The following is a 20,116-nucleotide window of genomic DNA, read 5'->3' as shown; positions in this document are numbered from 1 at the left end:
TGTATCAGAGCAGGACTTCTACACTTAATGGTAGAGTCCTGGGAAGTGTTCTGAACAAGAGACCTTGTAGTGCAGGTTCATAGTTCCTTGAAAGTGGAGTCGCAGGTAGACAAGATGGTGAAGAGGATGTTTGGCCTTTTATTGGTCACTGCATCAAGTATAGGAGTTGGGAGGTCATGTTGCGGCTGTACAGGACATTGATTAGGCAATTTTTGAAATACTCCATTCAACTCTGGTCTCCCTGCTATAGGAAAGATGTTGTGAAACTTGAAAGGGTTCAGAAAAGATGTTTATAAGGATGTTGCCAGGATTGGAGGGTTTGAGTTACATGGAGAGGCTGAATCGGCTGGGGCTATTTTCCCTGCAGTGTCAGAGGCTGAGGGATGACCTTTTTACAAAGGTTTATAAAATCCTAGAATCCCTACAGTGTGGAAGCAGGCCATTCCACCTATCGAGTCCATGCTGGCCCTCTGAAGAGCATTCCACCCAGGCTCATCCCCTACTCAAACCCTGTAAACCCGCATTCCCATGGCTAATCCACCCAGCCTCTCATCCCTGGACTGTTGGAAGAAACCCACACCGATACTAGGAGAACACGTGGAGTTTGCACAGACAGTTGCCTATGTACTCGGGTCCCTGCTGCTGTGAAGCAGCAGTGCTGACCACTGAGTCACCATGCAGCCCATCTGAGGGGCATGGATAGAGTGAATAGCCAAGGTGTCCTCCCCAGGGTAGGAGAGTCTGAAACTAGAGAGTGTAGGTTTAAGGTGAGGGGAAAGATATAAAAGGGACCTGAGGGGTAATTTTTTTCAAGCAGAAGGTGGTGTGTATATGGAATGAGCTGCCAGAGGAAGTGGTGGAGGCTGGTACAATTGCAACATTTAAAATGCATCTGGATGGGTATGTGAATAGGAAGGGTTTAGAGGGATATGGGCCAAATTCTGGCAAATGAGGCTAGACTAATTTAGAACATCTGGTCGGCATGGATGAGTTGGACAAAAGGGTCTGTTTCTGTGTTTATAACTCTGATTCTATAAAACATTGAAAACTAAATTGCTTAAGTACTTATCTCAAGTTTCTTACTTTCTCCAGGCCTGTTTTCTTACCATGATTTGTTTTGAATTAAAAATCTGTTTGAATTAATGCAACTGGTGTTGGTTAATTCCAACTCAAATGTTTTGTCATGTTTTGAGAATGTCTCTTGCTGTCATTGCAGCTTGCATAAAGTGACTGATGAGTTTGTTTTGCTTTTTTCCCCTCAATGACTACCAGAAATTTCAGCTTCCAGCCAGAGAGTTGTGTGTTACCTGCCAAAAGACTGTCTATCCAATGGAGCGTCTTGTTGCAAACCAGCAGGTGTTTCATAATTTCTGCTTCCGCTGCAGCCACTGCAACACTAAGCTCAGGTGAGGATTCTGGTTTCAGATGACCTTGGGTTCTGCATTATTCTTGGGTCCAATCGTTTTTGACTTGCAAACTATTTTGAGCTTGCTTTTGGATATGAAATGAGTAAATTTTGTTGAAAGCTTTCCAAAGTGTTCTTGCCCTGTAAACTGCTAACCCTCTCTCCCACACACCACCCCACCCCCGAAACCAATAGCTTGATTAGTAAAAAGGCCATATGCAACCCAAACTGAGAAGGACGCTCCGTCTCTGGTTGATCCTCAGCAAGCAGCAGAACCCTGCACCTGACCTGCTGCTACTTGTGATTAATGCCACACTTTTCTCAGCAGAGGTTATTGATTCGTATCTAAGGAGTGAGAGTAAGATTTGTCATGCTGTGATGTACCACCCATCCCTTGCCTATGCAGACAGCTGTCATTATCCAGACTGCTGGATTTCTTTTGCTAGGCATTTATCATTATTGTTATCCCACGATGGTATCCAATAGACAAACAAGTCAGTATAATTACTTCGTAGAACATGAAAAACAAATTAATTTGCAGGATGGTACTCTGTACAACTGTGCACATTATAAATGACCAGCTGAAGCCTTCTGGTGTAAGCTTTCGTCTTCAGAAGTCTAAGTGTTTTTAAATTTCTTTTGCACAGCATTGGGAATTTTGCTTCACTACATGGGAATGTGTACTGCAAACCACATTTCAGCCAGCTCTTCAAATCCAAAGGTAATTATGACGAGGGATTTGGTCATAAGCCACACAAGGAGCTGTGGATGGCTAAAACTGAGCCTGATACTGCAGAACACAAGAATGAAGTTGTCATGGATAAATCTGAGGCCAAAACTGAGAATTCTGGAGTAGATGAACTTTCCATACGCAAGGTAGGTGTTTTGGCTGCCAGCATGGAAGCCTTAAATACCAGTAATTCACCAGAAAAGGCGGAGAAACCTGTTGAAACAAGAAAATTAAAAATAGCTTGGCCACCACCTACTGAAGCAGGTAGTAAAGGAATCGGCTGCTCTGAAGAGAGCCTCCGAGTTAACAAACCAAAATGGCCTCCAGAGGATGATTTCCAACACCTGACCAAGAGAAACTCCGAATTCAGTGGTACCTCCAGACTGAGGCGAAGTGCTTCTCTGAAAGAACGATGTAGACCGTTTACCATTGCGGCACCGCTGAGACCTATAGCCATTAAAGAGCCAGGAAGAAATCTGTCTGCTAAAAATATAACCCAGGATGTGATCACTAAAGAAAGAGAAGCTAAAAGAGAGACTGAACAACAGAAGAATGAAAACAAGTCAAGTCTGGATAATGAGCATGAGCAACCAGTGACTACCGAGCTCAAGGGCATGAAAGAAGATCCTGTGACTGAAGAGGTTGTAGAAGTCAAAAGCAAAAAAGAGCTGCTTCAAGATAAGGATGTAGAGGAACTTCACTTCCGCAAAGAAGAGGCCAGAGAACCTAACTTCTTGGAGTGTGAAGAGCAGCAATCCAAACAAAAAACAGTTGAATTGCAAACTTCCGGAGACATGCTTGCATTAGATGAGCACATTCCAGAGAATGAGACAAAACTGGAAGATGTTGGTTTTTGGGATGGGGAGGAAAATGAAGTGGAGGAAACTGAGGAACTGTCAGTTGAAGAGCAAATCAAGAGAAATAGATGTTATGAAGATGAGGATTAGATACTGTGGGTGACTTACATGATATTTTAATTGGTGATTGGCCTTGTGGTTCATAGGTGTCAGCATCAGCTCCGAACTTCCTGTCGTAAAGTGGTTTATTCTAAGTACCTATATTGAATTGAGCTTTATATTGAAAATAAACATTAATTAAATTAGTTATATTGAGTGAGAAGCAAGAGATTGCTATTTTGTAGATTTTTTTAAAAATTGCTTAATGCACATGTATGTCTGAAATAGTACCTGTGTACACTTGCAATCCTTCTAATTCTCAAGCACTAGATAACCTCTGAAAAAGCTAGACTTTGCTTGGTTAGTTAGTTTCTTTTATGTTGACAGTTAAAAGAACAAGTATGGAATCATGGAAGGTAGTGAAGCACTAATGCAAGGAAATGTTTTTTCTGATGCCATTTTTGTGTATCATCCATTATCTGGGCAGGGGAGATTGAGTTTCAAAAGACTGTGTGCTTTCAAAAAAAAAATCTAAAAGTTAGAACTAAATGCCATCCCACATTGTATTCATACCACTCCTTTAAATGCTCCCTTCACATAACCTACCAATGTTTATCATATAAAAGATGTATTGAATTTTTCAAGAAATAATGGAAGCATTTAAGAACCAGAGTGTGTACACCTCAAATGGTAGTGGAGCAGAAAATGATACCTTAAGTTGAAAACAGCTTGGCATCTTCTATCTTGTTGCCATCCACTTGCCTACACGTGAACCCAAGAATGGAAGTTTAATGAAGGCTATGCTGTACATGGTTCTGAGATTTAAAAAGTTCATTTGTTAGAATTCATTTGATAACAATTTATTGGATTAAGGATGTTCAGCTGACAAGATAGGATGGTCCCTCCATTGCAGTAGCAGAGTGACAGATTTATCCTGAGTCTAACACTCTCCCAATTGCGTAGCTGCAAAGGTGATCCAAAAGTCCGAGGGAAGATTTGATACGTCAACCTTTTCTACAATTATGTAATCTTGTTGTTTCAAACATTAGAATAGTGTAACTAATCTCAGTAAGTTGAAAATGGAAGCATTAGAGTAATGCCACTTTACAACAATGTTATGAGCTGTAAACCTGACTTTAGTCTTCAAACATTGTAAATTCCTACTTTTGGCTTTATTCCTTACCCTTCAATGTTATTTTAGAATTTCTTGTGTATTACAGTATGATTTTATATGTGAAATTGTTTTTACATATTGATAGCACATGAGAGACAAGATGCTGCTGAAAATAGTAATTTGACTTGATTATTACAATTTTAGATGGGATGGGTAATAAAGAATTGGGGTATACATTTGTGCTACGGTGTCTGGAACAATGCAACTTTAATCTTAATGTTAAAAACAAAAACACTGCACAATACTGAAATCTCTTCTCTGGTAGTGTTGGATATATTACCTCTACAGCCTTCTGGCACCTGATTTGGTCTAAGGTGATTTAAGTAGCACAGGAAAAGTCATTCTTTTTATTGCAGCAGTCTTTATATTTAAATCATGTTTCGGTCTTTACCTACAGTTATGTGATGGCCCTGATGTTCAAATCAATCAATCAATCTCTCTCAAAACTCCTCATCTGTTAAGATGTGTGCAGCCAAAAGATAAATTGAGATGTTAACCCATTAATCCAGGTTAGAGTCCAACCCAAGTCCTAGCAATAGGTGGAGAAATTACTGCTGTGTCCCTTGATCTCTTGTCCATTGATTCTTGTGCAAAGAATCTAAGAGCAACTTAGAAACATGCAAAATAATTAAACGCAGAGAAGTTAACTATGTAATAAAAAGAATTACTTGACCAATGCTGGCTGTTGACTTTCTTTTCAGACTCTTTTACAATTGGATATGTTGTGATTTCTGTTTGGTACGTAATTAATAAACTCTTTAAAAGCTATTTGTGGAATAATCTTTATACTGTGTTCTATTTTGCATCCAATGAAACTAAATTAAGTGACAGAATTTGAGCATATGTGCACCACTGGGATAAGCCTGTTGGTAGTTTACAGTTTGTTTGGACCTGAAGATCATCAACACACTTCACATTATTCTACTTCAACCATAGGAATCGGTTTAATGTTTTTATGACTAAGATGCTCATCACTACTTTAATTTGTATTTAAACTTTGGATATACTGTTTATTCTTTTAAAAAAAAAACTGGATACTCTAAACACAATCTTTAAACAGTTTTTGTTGTTCTTGCACCATTCCATTTTGATTTTGGACTTGTACAAATCTCTTTTAAGGAGGGAGATGCTTTATTTTTGGCAGTTTTGAATGCATGCCATGCATGCTTGTGTGCACTATTCATGACAGCAGGCATGGTCAAATTTTTTCATGAGTTGAGGGGGAAGGCATTTCATAAAAATGACAGTTGCCATGACAGTAAACATGAATTTCTTCAAACAAAATTCAAAAGCAGTAAATTGCTTTGTGAGTAATTAACAAAAATGGCTATTAAATTGTTAAATCGTAAAGTTTAATAATAAAGCCACTTTTGCCTTTTTGATTACAAAGCAGAGCTAGAAAGAAAAAGAATTCATCCCAACTAATGTTCACCCAGAAAGGGATTGGCAATTGGTGCCAAGCCATGAAGTTAGATTTAAACCACACTAACCCTGGGTCACTTCTGGTGGGGCAAATTTGGAGCTGGCTTCAATGGAATTCAATAGAGAGTTGGAGTCGGAAATGATCTGACTTTCGGCCTCGGGTTTTCTCCTCTCAGCCTGCTTTCACACCTTTTCCCGCTCTCTGTCTCCCACATAATTATCCCTTCCTTTCTCACCCCTTCCCTCCCTCTCTATATAGCCCCCCTCACTCTTGGGCTTCTTGCTCTATCTGTCTTACTTTGTCCCCTTAACTTTCTAAAAAAAAAAGTTCTCCATGGGAGACTCTGCTTCAAATATTTCAACCAGCACTATTACCCCACCTGCAAACATTTTGTGTTGAAATGAGAGTGGCCAAGTATATTTTTCCCAGAGTGGCATAAATACAATATAGTGAAGGCCAGTGTCTTTAAAAGTAAAATGAATGAAAGAAAAATTAGTGGGAGAAACCTGGCAGCTTGACCATCATTACTTTCTCACAGCTTCCCTTCGCCATCAATCCTTATGCTTTCTCCCCATGGTGTGACTCTCATCTCCTCCTCCTTCCACCTGCCCCCCCCTTCTCTATCTTCCCCCTTGTACTTCCCTTCCTCCCTCTCTCCTGCCCCAAAATTTTCTGCTGGTTGTAGCAGCACATATAAGAGAAAGGGTCTCAGTGGAGGAGCAGCTCTTGTAGTTGAAATTCTGGCTTCAAATAAACAAAACAAATTGCTGAGAAACAATAAGTGCCACTTCACCTTTTTTTTCCTCTTGCTTATGATCCTTGTGTTGTTATCTGACTATTAATTGTGGGAACTTTATAATTGAGCTGTAAATTGATCTAGCAGTAAATTTAGATGTTGGCCTATGGACTATAGGTTGGGCAATACCAAGACATTTTCCAAGCTATGGGAAAAGAGTGTAGAGTGCTAGGGCAATTTAGGATAGTTATTTTCAAAGATCTGGCACTAAAAGAGTGGACCAAATGGTTGCTTCTCTTTCCCACACCCTAATGTCTCAAAGATTTCCCATGTATTCTTTTGGCCACAACTAGTGGAATAAAACCAGAAAATGTGAAGAACTTAGCTGGATTGTGATGAGGACAAATCCTCCTCCACTGTTTAGTGTTGAGGGATTTTTGTGATTACTTGCGCAGTTGTTGTGATTCACATGTTTATCTTAGAGTGCAGCACTTACATAATAAATACCAGGTAATTATTGCCTCGTTACTATTAACAATTTGATACTTCAGAATTGGCTCCGAAAAATAAATGTAACTGATGTAATAGTTTGACTGACGTTTTGCATCTTTACGATAAAATGCCATCTTCTTTTGGTTCTGAAAATCAGGAGTGGGCTGGAGAAGCTTTTTCTGCTTGTAAAAGGAGCAAGAACAAAAGGTCATAGATTTCAAGTGATGGTGCAAGCGAAGCAAGGGTGATGTGAGGGGAAAAAAAAATCACTTCTCCCCACAGTGAATAACTAGGGTATGGAATGCACTGCCTGGAAATGTGGTGGAGGCAGGTTCAGTTGAGACATTCAAGAGCCCCCAGTTTGTTATCAACCAGACCAGACCCCCTCAAAATATTTTAAGAAGGAAGCCTAGACTCTACCCTTTTCTGACTTTAAAGGCAGATGTGAAGTGCACATTCCAGATGTGATGCAGCTGGTCAAATTACTTCACGTTAAGCAAACCATAATTTATTTAAACACTATAGTTAAAATTATAAACAAATAGGAATTTAGAATAACTACCTGAAAACTTAACTGAATAATAGATATAGTACCCATTACTAATTAACTGTTCAAATATAGTAACACCCCATAACTACACCCTTTGCACAAAGGCAGTCAGATGCAGATTAGATTAGATTAGATTAGATTGGATTGGATTGGATTGGATTGGATTGGATTTGGAAACAGGCCCTTCGACCCAACAAGTCCACACCGACCCGCCGAAGCGAAACCCACCTATACCCCTACATTTACTCCTTACCTAACACTACGGGCAATTTAGTATGGCCAATTCACCTAACCTGCACATCTTTGGACTGTGGGAGGAAACCGGAGCACCCGGAGGAAACCCACGCAGACACTGGGAGAACGTGCAAACTCCACACAATCAGTCGCCTGAGGCGGGAAATGAACCCGGGTCTCTGGCGCTGTGAGGCAGCAGTGCTAACCACTGTGCCACCGTGCCGCCCACAAATTCTTACATGCATTCTCCAATCCAGGAGGGAAGAAACATCGAGAAAATTCCAGAGCAAGTAGCAGCCACTTCTGAGATTCAAACAGTTTCTGACTGTTAAACTGTTTTTTAAAGAAAAACTAGAAAGCCTGGTCTGAGAGCTGGCCACTCCCATTCAAACTACTTCTATTGTTCCAACTTTTGCTTTTTAAAAAAAAACCTGAAGGCCTCCTAAATTTTTTACTTGAGCCGTCTTCAGTACCCAGTTCGTCACCTCAGCCTTTACAACTTAAGACAAAATAACCTTTGGGTCGACCTGGACCCAATATACCAACCACTACAGCGGACAGCTGAAACTGACAACCGGAAGCGGCAGGGACAGACCACTATAAACACCGGAGGAAACATCAAGGAAGCGCTTCGCAGGAGGCTCCCAAGCACTGATGATGTCGCCGAGCCAGGGGACGAAACGTTTGCAACAAAAACTTCCAGCTTGGCGAACAGAACCACAACAACGAGCACCCGAGCTACAAATCTTCGCACAAACTTTGAACACTAACCTTTTTAAAGTGTCGACATCGTTACACATTGGATAATCACTTGGATAGAAGTGGTGTGCAAGGGTATGGGAAATTGGCACTAGGTAATGGTGCTCGTTTTCAGAGTTGGTACAGTCACAATGAGCAGAATAGCCTCCTCCTATGTCATAACAATTGAGAGATGTTGGAATGCTAAACCAGACTCTGTCAGGCACATTTCTCATTCTTCTAGTCCCTTAGCTTATCATTGAAGCTTAATCTTGCATGCAAAAATTAAATTCCATACAATTCTATCTTATGGAATTTCTAGTGGTGTGATATGAGTTGGGGGGAGCTTAGTATATTTCTCATTTACTGCTGCCCTTGTTTTTCTGGGTGGTAAAGTTTATGGCTTTGAAAGGTGCTCTTTGAAGGAACCATGGTGAGGTGTTGCAGTGCATTGCTACCACTGTGCATTCTTTGTGGAGTGTTTTGAATTCAATGGGCTTCTTTGTCCTGGATGGTGTCAAGCATCTTGTGTTGTTGGAACTGCAACCATTCAGGCAAGGGGTGGAATTCCATCACATTCCTGATTTGTACCTTAGATGGTGGACAGGCTTTAATGAGTCAGGAAGTGAGTTACTCACAGAGTTCCTAGCCTCTGACCTATTCTTGAAACCACCATATTTATAAGGCTGATTCAGTTCAACGGTAAGCTTCAGGATGTCGCATGGTGAGTGACGTGATGATCCTAATGCTATTGAACATCGGAGTGACATTAGATTCTCTCTGAGATGGTCATTATCGTTTTTTGTGAGGTGCAACTGTTATTTGTCGCTTATCAGCCCAGGCCTTGCTGCATATGGACACAAACTGCTTCAGTATCTGAGGAGTCATGAGTGGCACTGAATATTGTGCCAACATCCCTTCTGATCTTTATGATTGAAAGATCGTCATTGATGAAGTAGCTGAGGATGGTTGAGCCTAGTACACAGTCACAGGACATCCCTGCAGGAGTTCCTCAGGACAGATGACTGACCTCCAACAACCACAACCATCTTCCTTCGCGCTGGATGAGACTCCACCCAGCAAAGAATTTTCAGATTCTCAATGATTCTGGTTTTGCTAAGGTCCCTTGATGCCACATTTCTTCAAATGCTGCCCTAATGTCAAGGGCACTCGGTCTCACCATTATCACAAGTTCAGTTCGTTTTTATCCATATTTGGACCAAAGCTGTAATGAGATCCAGAGTGGAATGACCTTCGTGGAACCTGAACCAAGCATCACTCTGCAGGTTATTGCTGAACGAGTACTGCTTGATAACACTGTTGATGACCTATTCCATCAATTCGGTCAAGAGTAGACCGATAGGTGGTAATTGGCTGGGTTGGATGTGTTCTGCATTTTGTGCACCTGGGCAATTTTCCATATTACCAGACGTTCATGCTGTAGCGGTTTTGGAATAGCTTGGCTTAGGGCATGACAGATGCTGGAGCACAAGTCTTCAGTACTATTGCTGGAATATTGTCAGGCCCTGTATATTTGTAGTATTCAGTGCCTTCACCTTTTTTCTTGATGTCATATGAAGTGAAGCAAAGTGGTTGAATATAGGCATCTACGACGCTGGAGACCTCAGAAGGTTGATACGTTCATATAGCACACAGCAATATGCTCCCAATTGAAGAGCTCCGAGTTTGGTCTGTCTGTACTCCCATGTGTTAAACTCTTGCAACATAGAGTAACAGTGATGCTACCCCATAATAGAATTAAAATGCCATTTATAGAAATGCAAAGTATTACCATTTATTGATTTTCAAACCATTTCTGGTCCACATTAAACTTTCTGCAATATATTTGAGAGTGTACAGTGCAATAATTAGTGCAGATATATGTGCCTGTGTTTAAGCAGGCTTATGCATGAACTATTATGTGCCAAACCATAACCACAGTTGATAATTGGGAGGTTTTGGTGGGTGGGGAGCTGTGAAAACAGGTGTTGCACTTGTTTTGAAAGTGCTTTTCTTCACTCTTTTGTCTCTTTAAATAGGATACTTGATTACACACTCACTGCATGTTCCATAAATATCTCCCATAATACAATAACTTCATATAGCATTGTCAAGGCTGGCCAGCCTAGTTTACAATATTTTGTTGTCCAATTGAGTGAAAGCTTCTGCTTTGACAGCAGTTTAATAAAAGTATTTCCCTTTTTTTTAAACTATTCTTTTCCTATTCAAGTTTATAATTTTCCTTTAAAATTTGCAAAATGTCAAGCTTAGCTCACCTGTGATCCTCTAACAGTACAGATTTTATTATATAGCCGAACCACTCTGAATTTTTGGCTGTAGTAATTGTACTTGCTAATCATCACAGACAAAGGTGCATTAACTAACGTTACTTTATTTAACATTCTATAGCATGTCGAATCATCACAGGCTTCAGCATTAAGAATTACATCAACTACTTCACCCTAAATTAGTTGACATGTCTCAATTCAGTGTATCATCATATTCTTAGCTAGGTTTTACTTAATGAGTGTTTGAGCTATATTCAAGGCCCAAGAGTGTAATATGGCTTTGGAAGGTCATATTTCATATGAAATGACACTTTTTTTTTTTAGCACTTGGTTGGACCCCTGAAATTGGAACTTAAATGATCTGTTCTCCTCTGCTCCGGAATAATCTACTTCCCCAGAATGCTTATGATGAACCATCACCTGGGGTGATTTGCTTTTCTTCGGTTGTCATGGTTATCCCAGATTAACCAACATTGCACATGTCACCTTTCTCTATACCATTTTGTTTTGGAGTTTAGGCATTTAAACAATTTTGTTTTTTAATAGACTTTTGCAACTTTCACTTCAGGTCAATTAAACTGTTATCCATTCTTAATGTTCCAACTTACACTTTTTTTTTGAAGAACAAGTTAAAATATTTAAAAGACTATTCTTTCTAGAACCTCTTCTAACACTTGAAATCTTTTTCCAAAACTTTTTTCCCTTCTCTTCTCTAACTTTTAGGTATTTTTAACCAATCTGTTCAGAGTTGTCAGGATACACCCCTGAAGCAGGTGGGACTTGAATCCAGACCTTCGTAGTTCAGAGTTAGGGATGCTGACTGCACCATGAGCTCCTTCTCTAACTATAGAGATGAAGGGAAAAGCATAGCTGCTTATGAAATGAAAGATTAGTGATCAAATAGAATATTAACTCTTGCTGCTGAGATCCTTTTTTAAGGCATCTTGTGCAAATTGTCAGATGTTGCTTAATTTGATGGAGGCGAGGTGCTGGATTTAGTTGCTGTTTAGTTAGTGATCTGGGTACTTACTAAGTCTTTGACTCCAGTTGTTTCAAGGCTCTTCCCACCCATTGGTCCATTTGTGTTTCAAGATTTTTTTTGTTCCTCATCAACTTAATGCACAACTTTGAAGTTTGATTTAGACCCAGCTGAAGCAGAAGCCATTTCCATTTGGCCTTTTGCTAACGCCTGGGTTAAACTGATTTTTTTGAATGTTTGTTGAGGATTAAAAAAAATTGTTTTTCTAAGTTGTCTGTAGAACTTTTCTACACTCTCTCGTAGAAGCAGTGATTGTTGTTTGATTTCCTCCTCAGAATGAACATAAAATACCTGTTGTCACTTATTGTTGGGTATCCAAACTACTACTTCAGAGTCCTTATGCAATCAATTCAGGCAAATGCACAAATCCAATCTATTATACTTATATTTACAGTTGATTTTGTGAGATTGAATTTTTTTAAAAAGTGAACATTCATGGGAATTATTGCCCATCCCGAAGGGCATTTAAGAGTCTGACCAGGTGAAGACAACTGTTTTCCTTCCCTAAAGAGCATTAGTGAACCAGATGGGGTTTTCCCAACAAATTGGTAATGGCCTCGTGGTCATCATTAGACTCTTAATTCCAGAATTATTTTTATTGAATTCAAAATACACCATCTGCCATGGTAGGATTCAAATTCAGGTTCCCAGAACATGACCTAGGTCTCTGGATTAACAAGCCATTGATAATGCCAGTAGGCCATCGCCTCCCTTTATGCCTCCCATTGTTGTTGACTAATCAAAGGCTAAGTCCTCTGGGGGAATCTTAGCACTGCTGTTGAAATTTATGCATTTTGTATTCAGCAATAGAAAATACCAAGCAGAAGCATGAAGGACCTTTACATTTAAATAGCGCCTTCACATCCTCCTATCTCAAAGTACTTTACAAGCAATAGATTAGCTTTTCAAGTGGGTATCACTATTATATTGACAAATGCAATAGCCAGTTTGCGTTCAGCAAGGCTCTGCAGGCATTAAATAATGAGTAGACAGATAATGCATAATTGGTAGCATTAATCATGGAAAGAAGGGTGGCCAGACCCTGGAAAAATCCTTGATCTTCCTTCAATAGAGATTTGCAACCACCCAAGCAGATAGATGGATGCTCAAGTTAGTATGGTATCCACAATTGGCATCTTCAGCAATTTCATCTAGTACTGCTCTGAAATGTTGATTTCCCCCCCAATATATGTGCTTGATATGTGAAGCTTCAACCTTAGGCATGAGTACAATTGACATCCAAGCTGATGTTTGCAACACATTAGAGGCAAAATGTAACCAATTAATGGTGGCATTTTGAATGTTTAACTTGAATGATAAGATTAGCCCAAATGTGAGGTTAGTACATATCTATTGCAATTAATCACAGTCTGAGGTCTGTATTGCAACTTGGTCCAAATTATGTGCCGTTGAGAGTACTTGACCACGTGCTTGTTTTCATGAAGTGAAAATGTAATTAATTGGTGCAGACTCTGAATAATTGGATCGTCGTGACTTTACTTGTGGTGTTACTCTGATGACAACATGGAATGTAGGAGAGGGAGCAAACAATAAATTGGAAACCATTTTACGACTCCTACCAGTCGATCAAAGCTCTTTCTATGGCATGAAGTGCTGGTTGTTGTACAGTTGGCTTTTGAAGCATAAACCTGAGATGTTTGCGATTTCTTTTTTCAGGTACAGCCATTTTAACAATCACTTCCTAAATGAAAACGACATACTTAGGATCGTCCCATCCTGAGAGAGCCTGAATGAGGTTTGCTGCTGTCCTGGTATAACTTAGAGTTCTGATAATTCTATTAGGCTCCTTTCTGAAAAGTTTCTGTAGGATTGCAATTACATTGCTGTTTTTGGATGCTTCTTCTCGATCTTTTACAGGTCTAGTATTATCGAAAGAAGATTAAAGACATGGTTTGGAGTGTAATACAGATCCATTTAGAGAGCAGAATGAGTGCCAACGGGAAGGACTTTAAGTTGGGCCTTTGCTCTCGTTTCTGATGGTCTCCAACAGTAGCTTGCTGCTTTTCAAGAAAAAGCCTTGCAGCATCCTGAAGATAAATTCCTTTTGGATAGCAGGGTGGTGATGAGAGTGGGAACAATTGGGTTATTGAAGACTGAGACTTGGAGGCTGCCAAATATTTATTTTTAAAGTTTTACACATAAGAAATCTGTGGAGATAACTTAAACCTTGTAACTAGTGGAGCTTTGTTATATTGTCAACAATGACTTATCTTAGAACTAACAACTTTGTATAACATTTTGATGTCTTTGGTAAGCAGTCCCAAATTTTGTTCATGATTTGATTTGATTTTGATTTCACTTATTGTAGTCACATATACCTAAGTACAGTGAAAGGTGTTTTGTTTTGCGTCTGGTATGGGTAGATCATAGCATGACCAGGACAAACCGATCATAGGTTAGCAGGTCTGGTGCATCTATGAAGAGAAATGAGTTTAAGTTTCAAGTCCAGTGACCCTTCCTCAGAACTGATGCTGCCAGACCTGCTGAGCTTTTCCAGCAACTTCTATTTTTGTTTCCGAGTTACAGCATCTGCAGTTCTTTGTTTTCATTCAAATCATAAGGGGTTTAGACGAGCAAGGAATACAATAACTGGAGGTCTGTTTTGTGTGTTCAGTCTTTCCAATAGCTGTTGGATAGCAGTTGAGCTAGATACCTATCTTAAATCTGAAAATGTGTTGCTGGAAAAGCGCAGCAGGTCAGGCAGCATCCAGGGAACAGGAGAATCGACGTTTCGGGCATAAGCCCTTCTTCAGGCTTATGCCCGAAACGTCGATTCTCCTGTTCCCTGGATGCTGCCTGACCTGCTGCGCTTTTCCAGCAACACATTTTCAGCTCTGATCTCCAGCATCTGCAAACCTCACTTTCACCTATCTTAAATCATCAGTTCAACTCTGAATGGGTTTAGTATTGGCTGCATGGTTATTTCCTAGAACAAAACATGAAAGTTAATTGAAAACTAAGCTTTTCCTTCTCCATACACATTGGACTGTATCTAGTTGCCTTGTGCAAAATTAGTAGAGACATAGTTGGCTAAATATTCACCTTTGTGCTCCAGTTGGCTGGTTCCATATGCAGGTATTTGTATGGATCTTCCTAAGGTATGTGGGAGGTTCATAATGAGGAAATGATGGCATAATGCTAATGTCACCGGATGAGGAATCCAGAGGACCAGGCTAATGTTCTCGAACTGTGGATTCAGATCCATCCATGGTAGCTGGTGGGATTTTAAAAATAAATTTGGAATATGAAGCTAGTCTTGATGATGACCATGAAACTACACTTGTAAATTTCTGTCTGGTTCACTAATGTCTTTTGAGGAAAGAAATCTGCTGTCCTTTCTTGGTCTGGCTTATATGTAACTTCAAACCCACAGCAATGTGGTTGACACTTAATTATTTTGAATGGAGTCTCTCAGCCACTTCAGAGGGTGGTTAAAGCAAGGCAATAAATGCTGGCCTTGCTAGCATCACTCATATCCCATAAAGGAATAAAATAGTCAAGAGTGGAACAGAGAGAATAATCAAACTCTAGATTGGAGGAGATTGATTTGGTGGTTTTATCCTAACTGGCTTTTTCCAATCCAGGTACAACTTTATCATCATAACTGGCAGGAATTGATACCAGGACTGAAGTATGCAAGATTGAATTAATGACGTACAAGTTTAATTCCCCTAAAAGGCTATTTCTACAAGGCAAGCTTTAATACCAGCAGGGACTATTACTCCTCCATAAGTGTTTTTGTGCTGCCTTCACAAAACCTGCAAACCTCACCTATTCTATAAAATACCTCTGCCCTTGCTGTGATTTAGGTTTGAAGAACACTAGTCCAGAACCATTAGTTTCATACTGCTCATGTATCTACCATAGTTTCTGTAAGTGTTTGTAAAATGGAAGACTAAATACATTGATTTAAAAACAGCTGCACATGTCACTGCCATAGTAAGAGCTTTTACATTAGTGTGATAAATGGTTATGGCATATTGTAAAACGTCTAAGAACAAAAAACCACTTGCAAATGGTTGAATCCTCTCAATTTCTCACATTCTTGTCAAGGACATTTTAAATAAAATATTAGTAACAATTTTTGCAGTCTTTCATGAGAATACAGTATCTCCAATAACTATGGGATGTAAATAACAGCAGCATTAATACACTGAAACCCGTATGCTAATCCTTACAATGCTTCATACATATCTAATACCAAGTATATCCTTCATGGAAAGCAATAATGTAAGGCACTTTCCTCATTTGTGCACTTAATGGTTACTGAGTGGAACTTCCCTTCCAGCTTCAGAGATCCCAAAAATCATTATTTAGGGTTGCTAAATAATTAGAATAATGCCAGGTAGCTGTGGGACTGTGACTTGAGTTTGAGATTTGCTATGCTGCTGAGGAATTATCCATAAATTAACCTTAATTATCTGTAATTGTTTCCACGCTGACCCTAACACAGCAATATACACAGGAAATTAATCTCTTCATTCCTTTTGCACCCAGGTTTCCTGAAAGGTCACTACCAATATTAACAGAACATGTTAATGCCGGTGTTAAAACAATGCTGATCACAAAATCACCGTGTGGGCGGTACGGTGGCACAGTGGTTAGCACTGCTGCCTTACAGCGCCAGAGACCCGGATTCAATTCCCACCTCGGGTGACTGTGTGGAGTTTGCACGTTCTCCCCATGTCTGCATGGGTTTCCTCCGGGTGCTCCGGCTTCCTCCCACAGTCCAAAGATGTGCATGTCAGGTGAATTGGCTGTGCTAAATTGCCCATAGTGTTAGGTGAAGGGGTATGGGTGGGTTGTGCTTCGGCAGGTCGGTGTGGACTTGTTGGGCCGAAGGGCCTGTTTCCACACTGTAAGTAATCTAATCTAATAATCAAAAAAAAAAGTGGGCTGCTTGTTAGCGGTTTATATCTTTAATTTCTAGGTACCTGGCTTAAAACAGGACAGGTGGTAACCTTACAGCCAACCATTTTATCATTTATTCTTTGGGTCTGAAGGAACTGTCCCAATCTTAGACTATACTGACTATCCTAAACACAGCTGTGAAGTAGAGTATGACCGTCATCCTCTTTGCCCACATCAACTGCCAATGATACCTGGCATATTGTACCACTTCATGCACTAAGACCACTTCTGAACTACACTCTATGAACTTACAAATACATAATGCTGAGAAAATAGTAGTGCTGTATTGAGTGACCGTATATAATTTAATCTATCCACTCCTTGTCTCAACCCCATGCATGCACACAACAACTACTCCCACAAATGAAAACGTGCTTTGGAATGATGTACTTCCCTGTTCCACCACCAGTGTGCCTCCAGTAATTGCATCAGACTGATCCAGACAAACTGCAAATAGCACAGCCTCGGGGACAGATTCTATTCATTTCTGTAGAGGTGAAGGTCTCAGTGTGCATTTGTAATTCAGTTCCTGTATTTGGGGAGGTTGATTAAAATTCTGATCTCATTTGGTGAATTGCACATACAAGTAGCAATGGATAGTGTTTCTTATTCATTTGAAATATGTCTCTTACTGTTGAGTGCAGTACTTGCTTCACAACAGTCAGCTTATTCATAACATTGATAGGTTAGGAAGGAAATGGTATACAGTATTAATTTGCATGCAAATTTTGGTGTATCCTGGGAGCATTCTTGCTTTGTGTGTCTGGGCTATTATCCTACAGAGAACATTATGGAGATATTCATTAACATGTAAATGGTCACTAGCTAGAGGCCATGTACTTGACCCTTCCAGACATCCATACCAAAATAAAATGAGTTTTCATTCTATTTCTAGCAGGGCTGCTATCATAATTTGTGGTTAATTTGACTGCTTAACCAATGACTTGTCCTGCAGCTTTGTAGAATTTGTAACTATTCAGAAGTACTTTGAAACAGGAGAAGTCCATATACTAGTCACAATTGTATAGTTATGTTCTTTACAACTTCTAGGTTTAATTTCATAGCTATGATTTCTTGTTAGTCTGACATAGTGGGCGTACAAAACATAGGTCTGGAAAATCGAGGAACTATGGTTCACATCACATCAATCTTCAGTTTTGGAGGTGATCTGCTCACTACTTCCACCAAAATGAATAGTACCCATTTCTTGCCCCAGCTGCACCAACTACCTCTCTACCCCAACTAGTTCTACAATTAAACTCCCAGCAAGAATCAAGATGGATGATTTGTGAATAAACCCACCTATTTCATCATTTCAATGTACATAGGATGGATTTATACATCACAGTATAAAACCAGAGAGTTCTGATGTAGAGATCACATGAATTTCCAGATCAAAGTTTCATTCAGCAAATTTTGCTTCCACATATTGAAGTCATCCAAGGAGCCTTGACCTTCCCTTATCATGGTGTACCTGAAGTATCATTTCATTTAAATATATTAAACATGAGTTGTGCAAATTCAGAAAGTTGGTACTTGCCTGGGAGAGTCCTATAGTTTTATGCTTTGGTGAGCCTATCACTATTGGCATATGGACCATGTCTGGGTGAGAGCCAAGACAAAATAGTCAAGGAAACATATGACATCACAATCTGGATGTGCTTCACTTTGGGAATACCAAACAAGTTCTGGATTAGGTTCATCATTCATCTCTCCAGGGTTTATAACCTCTGTATTTCCTTAACTTTCCAACCCCTGTCCCATTTTGTTTAAAAAAATATAGATCGTATCTACATTATTAATAATCTTTTAAACAGTGAAGAAAAATACATTCTGCCCCCAATACATCTCCTCCGACATCTTATCACCCTTGACACTCACCAAGATGCACACTAGATTGGTACTGGAAATACTCCTTTCACTCACCAACCACAGGTGCTGAAACACATTGAGGCAAACTCATATGTAAATATGTAATCCATTAAATTCCAAATTAATTCTAGATTTTCAAAATTTCCTTTGTCACTCAACCACATAACAAAATCTGAAAGGAGGTAGGAAATGTCCTTAAATCCAGGTAGATCCCCTATGATTCTAAACCCAATGGGCTCAAGAGTACTTAAGAACCACATTTCTGATTTCATATCTCCTTATTGTACATAATTACTGGTTTTCATATTACTCTTCTGTCCAGTTCAGGCAATATGTACTGTGGATTCTTGTCCAAACCAAGTTACTCTTTAATCCTCATGATCTTGTATCAGGGGCTTTAAATTCAGATTGCAAAGAAAATCTCATAGATAACATGTTAAAGTGACATGAGAAAGTAATCCAAAGTAGCCTCTTTTGTAACAAATCACTGATAGGACTCCAACCTTAGGATTTATTTGGTAGAGGACTCACTGATAATCATCCTTCCAAACCCCACTGCTGCAGCAACTAGTCTGTTTACTATACCCCTACTAGAAGCTCTTTAATCTTATGTCACTGACTGATTTTTTTCCCCTATTTTAATTGCCGATGAAAAGTTCCTATGATACAAGAAAGAATGAGCTGTTCTAAACTGTCTTATTGTTGTAAATGCAGTACAACTTAATACCAGTGGTACTGCAAGATATATCTACTAAGGAAAATTCAGCACAATTAACACTTTTTGACTGCCAATACTTAACAGGACTAGAAGAGAAGTAAAGATGACACTAGTCTTTGTAATTAAATGACAATTAATCTAAATGAAATGGAGTGAGTGCATTCTCATTTTGAAACCTTATTCTGGTTTCTTACCTTCAGACATTAAACTTAGGCTGCAATGGATAGGGAGTTAAAATGTTTTTTTTGTTATAATCTAGAATTGAATTAAGACACTTTGCTCTATTCAAGGAGGCACAAATCCATTGTACGTGGTTAAGATACTGGAGCTGATTCGCGTGCCAGGTAATTTGGCAATCTTTGAAAATCCTTTGAATATTTAACTATTACTACTACAGTATTTGATATGATGCAGGGGACTAGAAGCATGATAATTGAACAGCATGTATAAAGTGCTCTCAGGGAGGGGCAAAGGAGGTTCAGGTCGTGTTGATCGAGAGGCGTCCCAGAATTCTTTGGTACCAGTTGCTGAGGAGAATCGTCATCTTATGCTGAGCTGTGCAAATCCAATGAGTTTGGTTTCATCTGGGCTGTAGCCCTCACAGCCAGAGACCTGTGAGGAGAATGAGGGGGAAAGAGTAAGCATCCAGCTGGAATTCCTTTCAGTTATTTAGTTTTATATCTTGATTGGTCAGCAGATGCCAAATGGAACTATAGGGCAGTGGTTATATTAGCAGACAAATTGGAGAATCCTTGAAAAAGGGCAAGGGGACCACGATACATGATTAACTAGTGCTCGTTAAAAACAATGCAGGGAGCAAATCAATTTCTGTTGTCTGCTCCTTTAAAAATAACTGCTGCATACAGCCAACACTAGCTACACTGTTCAT

General features: G+C 39.5%; 2 protein-coding genes across 9 annotated transcripts in view; one reads left to right on the top strand and one right to left on the bottom strand.

The window, feature by feature from the left end:
- Nucleotides 1–4,973, top strand: part of lima1a (LIM domain and actin binding 1a) — a 145,006-nt gene extending 140,033 nt beyond the window's left edge. For all 6 annotated transcript variants that reach the window (XM_043681976.2, XM_043681977.2, XM_043681978.2 and 3 more), the window contains 2 exons: nucleotides 1,273–1,406; nucleotides 2,053–4,973. In XM_043681976.2, coding sequence (XP_043537911.1) covers nucleotides 1,273–1,406; nucleotides 2,053–3,082 — 1,164 coding nt within the window. In that variant the 3' untranslated portion in view covers nucleotides 3,083–4,973. The remainder of the gene's footprint in view (nucleotides 1–1,272; nucleotides 1,407–2,052) is intronic.
- The window catches only part of LOC122543361 (STE20/SPS1-related proline-alanine-rich protein kinase-like), a 128,546-nt gene that overhangs the window by 3,329 nt on the left and 105,101 nt on the right, over nucleotides 1–20,116 (bottom strand). For 2 of the 3 annotated variants that reach the window (XM_043681985.2, XM_087985458.1), the window contains one exon: nucleotides 18,385–19,839. The exons of the other annotated variant lie outside the window; for it this stretch is intronic. In XM_043681985.2, the coding sequence (XP_043537920.1) occupies nucleotides 19,768–19,839 (72 nt within the window). In that variant the 3' untranslated portion in view covers nucleotides 18,385–19,767. Of the gene's footprint in view, nucleotides 1–18,384; nucleotides 19,840–20,116 lie in introns of those variants that run through there. 3 annotated transcript variants of the gene reach the window in all.

The sequence above is a fragment of the Chiloscyllium plagiosum genome, unplaced genomic scaffold (genome assembly GCF_037043375.1).
Source record: "Chiloscyllium plagiosum isolate Xiang-an unplaced genomic scaffold, Cpla_swu_hap1 HiC_scaffold_53X, whole genome shotgun sequence".
Classification (NCBI taxonomy): Eukaryota; Metazoa; Chordata; class Chondrichthyes; order Orectolobiformes; family Hemiscylliidae; genus Chiloscyllium; species Chiloscyllium plagiosum.
Note: the sequence above shows the minus strand (reverse complement) of the source record. Positions and strands in the feature narration are given on the sequence as shown.